Source organism: Cryptomeria japonica, chromosome 11 (assembly GCF_030272615.1).
Source record: "Cryptomeria japonica chromosome 11, Sugi_1.0, whole genome shotgun sequence".
Classification (NCBI taxonomy): Eukaryota; Viridiplantae; Streptophyta; class Pinopsida; order Cupressales; family Cupressaceae; genus Cryptomeria; species Cryptomeria japonica.
This window is the reverse complement of record NC_081415.1, coordinates 66,148,189-66,160,620: the sequence shown is the minus strand read 5'-3', so window position 1 is coordinate 66,160,620 and position 12,432 is coordinate 66,148,189. Positions and strand designations below refer to the sequence as shown.

Sequence of the window (12,432 nt, the reverse complement as noted above, 5' to 3'; positions counted from 1 at the left end):
TTTCAAACTCAAAATGCATAATAGTGATAATATCAGGAGGCATAATAGGCATGTTCATAGAAAATGCACACCATTTACTCTGAACAACTTCTTAAGAATAGAAACCTGCAGAAGTGGGGCCAACCACCCCCAAAAGATACTGTAACAACTACAAACAAAAGGTATCACATGGAACATGTGACAATGCTAATAACAAGATAGAGAAATGAAGTTGGTACACAACAAAAGTAAAGGTAGTCTTGTGGCAGGACAAAAAAAACCCAGTTTAAACTTTTTGTCTCCAAATTATTTCGGCATCCATACGACAAAACTTTGTAATATTCAGAAAAGATGTCATGCATTTTTGTCTCTGAGATGATGGCAATGCATCTGCTGGCAAACAAGTTACAACCATGGTTCAAACCTCAATAAACTGATCAAATGAGAAATAAGGAAAGTTTGAGTAATAAAACTAACCAGCAACTTGTTGCTGCTATATTTATACAAAATATTATAAAGATCCCAGCAAGCAGACGCCAACCACAGCAGATTGACATAATTTTTTAAACAAAAATGCAATATAAAATCAACTCACCAAGGCCTGTAAGTGTAATGCATACCACTGGCGCTTCTGAGTTGTTAATAATTCTGGATTAAATGATGACTGCCAATCAGATTCCCGGGAATGCAAGCCCCATTTCCAAACTTTCTGCAACTGTCGCTTCCATTTCTGCAAATTATGGTTATGTTGTTGCTTTGCAGAAACAACTATTGAAGGACTAGGTCGGACACTTTGTGCTGCTACCATTGCAGCTCTAGCTACCTCTTCAGTAGTCTGAGTCAGTATTGAACCTAAAGTCTGATCCATTCCTGCATCTGACTCTTCCATTATAATATCATCTATCATGTATCTGTCCCTACCTCTTCCTGCTCCTAGATGGAATTTTAACTTAGAATTCCAATATCTTCTGAGAAAATAAAATGCAGAAGAAATTAGCCTTAACTGGAAAGCTGCTAGCCAGTCTGTACTGTATCACCATGCATAAATTCTAGCAAATTCTCTAAAATTATCAAAGCTACACAATTCGTCCAGGCCATCCAGGTACAGTGAACTTCTCCCTTTATTCTTGCCCTGTTAATTTTGGTAAATGAAAATGTTTTCTGGCCACCTCTAGATTGAAGCTTCAAAGAAGTAAACCTGACCACTACAACTTAGAAGTTACAACCAAGGGTAAGCATTCCCATTTATCTATCCAAAAATATGAGATACAGCTATTGCTATATACCGTTTAAAGAATTAACCATACTTTGCACCCAAAAACGAGACACTTATTGTGATCCCCAATTTAAGGAATTTAAAGCATTTTGCACCCAAAAACAAGCTCCAGTTTTCATAAATGGAATTTAGAGTTTCTGCAATATGTATTTTTTTTGTCCAGTCAACTGCAGTTCCAACAACTGAAATTCAGTGGCACAATCAAATCATTCTCAAATATCCAGAGAAAGTCTCAAACGCAAAATCAGTGAAAAAATCCTCTCCTCTTCCAAATCTATAAGCATTAAATTCTCTGCTCTTCAAAATGACCTTATAAATCAGACTTTTCCACCAAAAAATGCCTGCGAATTCTGCACCTAATATATTAACCAACACCAACACCAAACTTTGTTTCCCTGAAGGTACACCTTGTATAAAAACCTCGACAACTTCTACACTGCTTCTTCATAAAGACTTCAATACATCATCCCTTCTGCCAATTCTGCAGGCCAAAGAAACTCTGTATGCCCCAAAATTCAAAACCAAACATCTCCTTCCCTCCTGCAGCTCATAACCTATCTGTTACCTTGGATTCTGATCTTGAAAGTACACTAGCAACTTCATTCGCTTTAGAACAAAAATCTGCCCTCACGTTTTCCCCTTTGGAACCTTCCAAGCATGAAAATCCTCAACTTTTTACCCATCGTTCAACCTAACCACCACAGTTATAAAAACTAACTTTAACACTGCAACAAACAAACTCCGGCACTAATATTCCCCTAACATACACAAAACGGAAAAAGGAAACCTTAAAAACCAACCGTGATTTAAATCCTGTGTCCTCTGAATTTCATAAAACCGATGAATTCCCGTGCAATACAAAATTCCACTAGCCTCGTATAACAGCCCTGTTATACACACAAAATATGTGCTCTGCATATATCCCTATAAAATTATCTGTCGTGTCTCTTTCTCAAGGCGGTATTGTCTTCGACCAGGTCGCTGGTTCAAGTCCCTAACCAAAAAGATAAAATATAAATTTCAGTCCATCCATCTAGGTTAACTAATTTATTCCCAAAGAATTTTTAACTGACAAGGATCGATACTGAAATATTTAAACAAGATCTTCCATATTTCGTGTATACTTCAAATCTTTCAATACTGAAAAACATAAACGAATCTCTGCTATATATTTATAAGCTTATACTGCAAAAGCAAGTCTTTCTCTGTGTGTACTAAACTATTCTGGAAAATTTAAACAAATCTTTCCTACATATTTGCTTGTCTATGGTTCGAATCTTTCCACAATGAAAACATTCAACAAACATTTCCTATAATTTCTTTGTGCATACTGAACATTTTATAGAAATCCTTCCTCTATGTTTCTTTGCGCAAACAATTTAAACAAATATTGCCTATAAATCTCTCTGTAAATAGTTCAAATCTTCGATTAATAAAAAACTTAAATTAACCTTAGAATAATGAAAAACCTAAATAAATCTTTCAACTCTGGAGAAACTAGACACAACATTCTTATCCATTCTCTGTCTATATATTTCCTTGTATATATCCCAAATCTTTTCCATTCTCTGTCTATATATTTCCTCGTAAATACCTCAAATCTTTCAATCCTGAAAACTATGAACGAATATTCTCTAAATGTTTCTCTGTCTATGCTTCAAATCTTTCCTACATATTTACCTGCGTAGCCAAATTTCAAGAAAAATTTCACATAGCTTTAAATGATTTGCGTCCTAGGATTCCACGCTTCATAAATCCTCCACAAATTGCATGCAAATAATCACTAAACAGAAAGAATCGCACCAGTTTCTGGTGCAATTCAGCTTCCTACAGACGCATTCAGACTGTTTAAAAAGAGCGCAGTTAAAGTGCTTTCTCTGCAGATTCCTTGACCTTCAGGCCATGGATTTAGAGGGTGTAACAAACTTTGACAGTAACACTGATTCGAACTCGTGACCCGTGATGTGCTTAGTCTCGTTGTTATTATTGTTAGTGTTTTTCTTTTTCCTCTCTTGTTTGTTGCGCTGTATGATTGCAACAGAGGCCGAGTTGTACGGCCGCTGCAAATAGGGGCTGAAGCATTTATGGCCTTGAAATAGTATGCAATGCGGGTGCCTAAGGGCTGCTCAAGCTTAGTGAATTTTTAAGCGGTGGGCTCACATGGGGCGGCTGAAAGCTAAGACCTCGTACAGTTGAGATTGGGGTTACTTGATTTTTTCCTGTTTTTTAAACCAAGGTAGATAACTTCCTTAGGTTAGACCCAAAATTTTTGGGATGGGGGAAGATTGGCAAGGCTCGATTGGGAATGTTTTGGGCTGGTGTGGTTTTTAATTTAAATATTATTATTATTAAGTAATAGGTTTGTTTTTTTCCTTATTGAAAAAACAGTAATAAATACAACAAAAAGATACGAAGAGAAATTAGTAGCAGAGTAATAGGTCTTTTTCCTTTTAGATGTTAATTCTTACTCTTATCTTATGTATTTGGTTAATAAGATTGGATAGAGTTGAATGTTTTGGGCTAACCATGTTTTTAATTTAAATATTATTATTAAGTAATAGGTTTTTTTTTTTTCTTATTGAAAAACAGCAATAAATACAACAAAAAGATAAGAAGTGAAATCAGTACTAAGTAATAGGTTTTTTTCTTTTTAGATGTTAAAACTTACTCTATCTTATGTATTTGGATTAATAGGATTGGATAGAGTTGAATGATTTTGAGTCATCGTGTTATATTTTTTTTTTTTATTAAATTAATTTTTAATTTTAAATGGATTGATATGATTGAATACGGGGTCCTTGTATTTTGGTTAATATTTAAATATATTTAAATATATTTATGTTTTAATTAAATTTTTAATAAAAAATTGAATTATATATATATTGGTGTCTTTAGAAGTATGAGGTTCTTGTATTTTGGTTAATATTATAATATATTGAATTGTATTTATGTTTTAATTAAATTTTTAATTAAAAAAATTGAATTATATTAAATTCAATCATACCTCTAGGAAATTTGAACCTTGGCAGATGGTGTAAGCCCTATGCATGTTTCAGTGCACCATATGTGAATATTGTGCTTGGGTGGGTGCACGTGTCTCATGTATTTAATGTGAAATCATAGTTTAGATATATTTTTTCAAAAATTAAAACATTACTTGAGAATTATTCTACACAATGGTATATTAAACCTTAAAAGCATACTAACATGTTCCACATAAATTTTTAATTATGTGAGAGACAAACAACCTCATGTGAGTTGGGTTGTATAAGTTAAATTAGAAGGAAATCAAATTCTAGTCTATTTCAATAAGATAAGAGGGATTTCCACATGCAAAAAGTTCCTTGGAATTGGAAGAAAAAGAGGTGGCATGCATTGAATGCTATTCTATTAAAAGGAGTCACATAAGTTAAATGCGGAGGAAGTCAAACTCCATTGGTATAAGGTAAGAATGATTTTCATGTATAAAATACTTTTTTTAAGTGGAAAAATAAAAAGATCTTATGCTTTAAACATTCATTTTCAAGAAAACAAAAATAGAGAATTTTTTTTCATGCATATAGTATGACACAGTAAAAAAAAAATTGAATTGAATCACTACATTCTTACCCTTCAAATACATAAATATGTACTAAGAGTTAAACATGCTTTTAGAGTGAGAAGAAAATGAAGATTAGTATTGTCATAAAATCAAAATTAAAGAGTGATTTGGTCTAAAATGGTCAATTTTCATAGGCTCTAAATCTATTAAGATCAAAGTCACCCCTCTCCCTCACCTCTACCAAAAATCAAACTAAATTACAAATTCAAATTTTTAAAACAATAAATTATTGTCTCACCTAACAACAATTCCAAAATCTATGTTCAATTAATTGTAAAAAAATATTTTTATATTAATATTAGGTTAAAGATGGAAAAATAACTCAGTTAATTACTTAAAGTCACTACAAAGATACAAACTACTACTAGTGAAAGTAACAAACTACCACTTGATCTTTTTCAATAAACAACTTTAAAAAAAAAACACTAATAAATGTCAAAATTGATTATTTTATTCATTTATATCATTTTACTTGCTATAAACTTCCTCTCAACATAATACAACTAAAATAAAATAAACATTACAACACAGCATACCATACCAAGAGAATAAACAACAAAACATTCATCACAAATTCAAAACACAGACAATTTTATAAAACCATTCAAAACTTGAAGTCAAATCTTTTGCAAGTTTTGAAAGTTGTGACCATAGCTCTCTCCATGTTAAGCCCCAAATTATTTTAAAAGGTTTTATGTTTTTTTTTACCATTGAATAATGAAGATTCACTATTTTAAAATTTTACAATTTGTATAGTTTGACTATAGGCCACGATCTCTCTATGATGTCCATTTCCATGCGAGAGGGGATAAAATTATATATTCAATGATGCTTTCTCATGCATACTCAATTCCCAATGAAAATGTGGATAAAATATCATCAATCTGAAAATAGTGGGGTTTGACTATAGTATTTAATTTTATAATCATTTACACTCCAAAAAAATATTGTTTAAAAAAGGCCAAGGTGATATAAGTTTGAATATTTAATATGTGGATAGGACCAAAGTGATCCCTAAGCTTAGACCAAGGGAAAAAGTATGTCCCTCTTTGCACTCACAAAGGTGGAGTGATGTGTTTTATGTGGTTGGACACTTACATTGGTCTTCTAAGGATGTTGATCTTATACTCTATGTAAGGTTGGTATCACCTACCGAGGCATCCTATGAAGTCATACCCTTAGAGACTTACAAATGCATACAAACAAAAGTGTCACAATTGTTAATTTGTGCTTAAAGAGATATTGCATGATCTTGTAAAAAAAAGTTACAATATAATGATTGGAGATACTTCTACTCAAAGGAGGTTTCCACTAAGGCAGATTATATTGTGAGATTATATGAAGAAGACAACGTGATTTGGTGTTAAATTATTAAAAAAATAATTATTGAAGAGTTCTATTATATATATTTTACATTTTAATTAATTTAGATTTATTTAATAAGATTTATATGAGAATAAATTAAATTTAAAGCAAAATTATAGTTGATACATTTAAATGTATTAATATAACGAAAAAATATATCAAAACGAGTAAAATAAAATATGGTTGAGTTATAAAAGATGTGATGTTTTAATATTTGTTTGTACACTCTTTATGTATGAAGAAAAGAAAAAGAGATATTGAAAAAAAAAATAGAGAAAACAGGAAGTGGAATTTTGTTTTGGTTTTTCCTTGATTTGGAATGCTACTTAAAACTAAAACTATTCAAAGCTGATGAATGAAATTTGAAACTTGTATATATGAGGTTTTCGATTAGGAATGTCAATCAAAATTTATATGAGATAATGAGCATTTTTTTATTTAAAGCATACTCAAACTAATTAGGGTTGTAAGAATCATCCATATGAAATTTTCCTATACAATACTTAAATGTGATTTATTTGTTATTTTATTTTAAGTAATATGATTTTTTTTTATCGATTAATGGTTCCTTCTTTCACTTTTGACTGGAGCTTTTGAACCAGTGAGGTCACATTTGGGGGACCCCATCCCCATGGTTACATTTTTTGTCGAGGCATTAACGGCTCCTAGATTTGGCTCATGCAGACATCTAAGTTATCTAATTCTTATCACTTCATATGTCGCCATGCCCATGCAAACATCTCCTTATCTCTCCACAGCACTCGGGCCTCCTTATCTCTCCATCCTCTTGATCCGCCAAATGACCGCACCTCGCACCATGGGCCTGTAATATTTTTGAAGGGTATTAACACCCCTAACGATGTCCTTGCTCTCAATCCACGGGCCATCCACGTCCAATCTGTTTGGGCAGTTGCTAGAGAAGTCGGCAGGGGTGTTAGGCCCAATATGGAAAGCTAATGTACTGAGAGGGGAGGGGTGAATCAGTACTTCAAAACTTTTCTTCAATAATAACTTTACTGTTATGCATAAACCGAATAGTGCAGTAACATAATATAAAGCTAAAACAAATAGATAATAATCATACATGATTCACTCCATAACACATATATTTTGGTTACGCAGAAACTCTTGGTTAGAGAGAAAAACTGTGGTGGGGATGGCACCCACAACTTCACTACTGCAATAATAAAGAGTGCTCGATTAGAGCTACATGTTTAGCTATTTCTAATAGCTTACCCTATTAGGAGTAACAAGATCTGTTAGATCTACCTTGCTAAAGGATTTTACAACACTTAAACTAAATGTTGCACCTGGTTAGAGGCTTTACAATTTATAGACTTGTTTAGAGTCTTTTATGCTGTTAAAGGTTTCTCTTACAACTTCAAAATATTACAATAAAATCACTACAAATATCTGCAACTTCACATATGGAATGTTATAGCAGATTCTATGTGCTCAGAATAGATTACCTTGCTTATAGCATACCTTGGTATCCCATATAGTAACTCGGTAAACCCTTTTGTTTACTCTGTTCTTCGATTGTTCTCTGAAAACCTTCTCGGTGACCTCTGTGTCTCTGTAACAGTCTTCTTACACTCATGCACACACCTTTTTAATTCTTAACTAATGCTGTATAAATAGATCTCTTATGTCGGTGATCCATTCATTGCTTCGATCTTACAAACATGTTTTGTCGAATGAATAACCATGCAAAATATTTCATTGGTTAGATGACCTCAAAATCATACACAATCTTTAAGTGCAATTTCCAATGTGATAACGGTTCTATGTGCCTCGATCTTGTAACACGTTTTCATATGTATGTCCAGGTTCAATGAATCTGGTAACACGTTTCACTTGGTGTATAACAACTCGGTGTGTCATCTTTGCTGCTCGGTAGACATAGAATGATACTCGGTAGACAGCTCGGTGTAAACTACGTTTTGAGACTAATTTCTTCAATAACCGACTGGACTGTGCATACCGACTGAATATCTCGGTAGAGATAACCGACTAGAGTATATAGAATAACTTTGACATAAAACTAATGGCAACTTGATAAGTAGTAACAAGGGGGACCACATACACCAACCACCATGAACCGGGAAGACATTAACACCTCAATCGGATCACAAATTGCAAGCTCCATGCAAGGCGGCATACCAACTAACTGGCTGAGGGGTTCAAGCAAAGGCTTGAACACAAGACCTCTTAAACAAGAGGCTCACAACATACCACTGTGGTGCGGGGTCAACCCCTTAAGTAATATGATTTTCTTATTATTTTACTTTAAGTGATATGATTTTTTTGTTATTTTATATTAAGTAATAGAAATGCACTTAAAGGTTTGGATATGCACTATTTCAAAATATTTTGCAGTTAATTTGATTTGAGTATGCACAATAGGTGAATATAATGAACCCTCTTATTTATAAATCATATGAGAGTTTGGACTTTTCTAGATTGAGAACATCCAAACCAATAACAGGTTATAAATATTCATTTGGAAGAGAATTTTTTATGCAATCATTAAATGTGATCTTATATGTGCATGCATGAAGACATTTCATAATGAGCATAAAAAATTAATGGGAAATGACATGAATATAAACATTTAACCATTTGATTATTTAAGTTTACCTTTTAAGTATTAGGTAATGATTTTTATCAAGTATTGGATATCTTTTTAAATTAAATTATTTAAATGTTAGTCTGCAACTACTTAATAAACGTCTTTATTTTATTATATAATGTTGTGAGGGAATAAAATCTCTTTTATATAAATATAGTCTAATTTAATAGATATATACAGTTGAACATAATTAACCTAAATTTAATTAAAGACATCAAAATTGATAATTGAGATGTTTTTAAAATGAAATACAGAGTATAAATCTACTTAGCTCTCAAATTGATGTTGGAATATGGATGTTAAATAATTGAAAAGTCTGCAAGCTAGGGGTTTGGCTTGATTGGCAAGAGATTTTTGTGGTAGGCATAAGGTCATGAGGTCTAGTCTCCTCCTAGCCCATGTGGTACCAAAGGGTGTGTCATGTCAGTGTCACCAATCATGTTAAAAACTTTACCTCATGCAATATAGTTTATCGAGGGGGCTATCCAATTTCTGCAGTCTAAGAAAAAATATTTTAAAAGTCAAATTTTCATCATACATAAACTAATTTCATTGATGTGTTAATTGTCTTGAAACTTGCATAAAATAAAATAAAATAAAAAATCTATCAATCTCGAGTGGTTCAATATTGATTTTGAGTAGGGTGGAAACAAACCCTAGAAATATTTATATCTAGATAAATGCAGTCCTCAACAATCTATTCATTTATGATCCATGTCGTTCAACAATGTGTAAGGACTAGTGATATTTAAGAATACCTTAGAGGTCTCACTATATTGTAAGGTTCAAGTTCTCACAATCAATCCCCATGATAAATCAACTTCACAACCTTAGACAATGGTTGGAGATAACAAACTTAAGTGTGTAATGGCATATATGTTGGTTTTGATCCAAGTGTTTTCTTTTTAGTACTCCAAATTCAAATTTTATTATGGTAATAGCATTACTATTTATATTAATATTAATATTAATATAGGAACATTATTTATATTATACACCCCATCTAATTGATTGCATATAAATTTTGCAAGGAATTAGAGGAGAGAAAAAATAAGGCATGCGAAGTAAATTTAATATAAGAAGACAAGCATTTAACTATTAGGAAAATGGTATCTCAACCTTGCAATTATAAAATCTTGTTGTTAATTATTGACCATGGGGTTTTGCAAGCGGATTATCCCCCTTATAGAATTTAAGGGGGATGGATCCCTAGTGAGGGGTCAAGGGATTACACATCTTGATGGGAATTTAGGAGAAACACCCCCAAAAGTCACATTTTATGTATATGAAATATCATTTTAAATTTGGACCATTCATCATTAGGATGCAAATATGATAGTAGAGATGATGTTGGCTTTGTTTTCCCTAGAATGTAACCCTATTTTATGAGTTATTTGTATTGAATATAAGTATTGTGATGTATCTGAGAGTATAATCTTGTAAAAGCTTGTTTTGCAAGTACATTGTAATCTTGTGATTTCTAAATAATATATTGGGCAACTTTTAGAGTATGGGTTTTTTTTTTCCCAAAAGGGTTTTTCCTTTGTAAATCACTATGGTTTATGGTATGAATGGTATTTATTTTTATAACTGTTGCAAAGACCTAAAAATATTTCACATATGCCTCCTCTCAAAAATAGTGTAGGAGGTTGTTTCACTGCCTTATATGTATTACATTAAAGGCACAATAAATATCATAAAGAATTTTGTGATGAGCAAGTGAGACACACCAAATGGTAATCATCAAGGTCATATAGTTTAGAGATGACAATCAAGGTATATAAATTTCTCCCTAGCATAAGCAAATGAAAAAAGACAAGGCAACATTAGAGGTGTAATGTATGTGGATATGGAGAAGGCTTGGTGTCCACAATATGACACTTAGATACATCATAAGGATGAAAACAAAATATGATGGTGAAAGCGTGATTCCCTCAATGTGAAAATATAGCTTTATTAAACAAACGATATGAAAAGCATGATATTCAAGTGTTTAAAGATAGCTCCAAAAGCATGGCAAGGAACTAAAATTACAATGCAACAAGGGGAAGGCATAATACCCCCAATATATAAGGTACCTATAAGAACATGACATGACAATGGAGGTACATGTGGTGATAATGCAAGATATTAATAATGCATATAAGATCAAAACTAAAATGAGATAAAAGTTGATATGACTCATAACCATCACATAGGCATCATAAGCATGCAATCTAAGCATGGTAAGGACCATAAGGTATGAAACATATAAAAACAAGTATATAAACTTGATAAGCATGAGCAAAGAACTTGATATAGTCATAAGAAAACATAAAGGTAGGACAAATGGTGTAGGCGATAAATAAAAGTGGTAAATGTGGGAATAACAAGAGTAAAGTAGGAAATGCAAGGGAGTGCTAATAGGAAAAGAAGGTGTAAACAAGTGTAATGACAAGTAAGAAAAATGTAAAAATGCATCTTGAGCAAGGGAAAAACAATGTGAAGCATACTATAGAAAGTAAGAGTGAGGATTTAAAATAAGGTATAATAAATAAAGACTCCAAAGTGAAAGGAAAAAAGAAAGAGACAAAGAGAAATGTAAAATATAGGCATGTAAGAATATAGTGTTGTTCATGAATCTTCAAACAAATGTAGGAGGAAAATCATCATCTTCCAATTGATCATACTTGTAGTGCCCCTCCCTTGATCAGACTCTGTGTAACTTAGTTTGACTCTGGTTGTTTTCTTTGGTGGTTTATTGACTAGATGATACTCTCTTGTGCAATGGCTTTTATCATGTTGCTTATGCATTTTATCTTAAAGGATGGTTAGATGTTATACTATATGTGTATACTGATCTTGGACCGACATATCTTCCTTATGTATGAGATATTTATGTGTTCATCTTCTTGTATGGGTATGAGTTTGTATGGGGTGTGAGGGGATGATCTTTCGTTACCCACTTCAGAGGGACACAGACTGTCACGACTCTCCTCTACTGATGTTCATGTATATGTTAGATGCATGTATGTATGTTTTCTCTGTGATGCAAGATTGTAGGTACCGAGCATCGACTCCAACTGAATCTTCAGATCTAAGCGTGCTCTAAAACCCAATGGTAAAGTGGAAAAAGGGAGATATCAGTCAAACCCCGTTGTACCATCATTCCTACAAAACAAGAGCTATGTTAGGTGGCCTTGTTTTGTTGGTCTATGGTTGTACAATCCTGTCCAGTTGTCTTTGTGTTTCACAGTTTCTTATTCCAGGGTATTGTTGTGTGGTTAATGTGTTAAGAAGAAAATTAATATCAATTCTTTAGATAGATTAATGAATGAAAAACCATTGCAATATTTTAAAATTGTTGAGTTAGATAATTTAAGTATTTAACTACATAAATTTCTTGTAGGGGAATTAATAATAATATCTAATTATTTTTTTAGAGAGTAATTAAATTAATAAATTAAAGTAAAATTTTATAACACTGTATTAATAAATTATGGGATTCATAGATTTAAGTTACCTTAATATTTGAAAAAAAAAGATTATGTTTATTTGACTTTTGATTATTTATTTGGTTATTTTAAAGGAGATTATATT

The 12,432-nt window shown here is 32.2% G+C and overlaps 1 protein-coding gene across 2 annotated transcripts in view; it reads right to left on the bottom strand.

Moving 5' to 3' along the window:
- Positions 1–3,504, bottom strand: part of LOC131042523 (uncharacterized) — a 47,021-nt gene extending 43,517 nt beyond the window's left edge. Inside the window, exons 1-3 of one of the 2 annotated variants that reach the window (XM_057975837.2) lie at positions 3,059–3,504; positions 2,056–2,249; positions 575–1,946 (exon numbers count right to left, since the gene is read on the bottom strand). In XM_057975837.2, the coding sequence (XP_057831820.2) occupies positions 575–886 (312 nt within the window). In that variant the 5' untranslated portion in view covers positions 887–1,946; positions 2,056–2,249; positions 3,059–3,504. Of the gene's footprint in view, positions 1–574; positions 1,947–2,055; positions 2,250–2,935 lie in introns of both variants that reach the window. The other variant, XM_057975836.2, reaches the window with a different exon arrangement.
- Between the last annotated feature and the right edge of the window lie 8,928 nt (positions 3,505–12,432).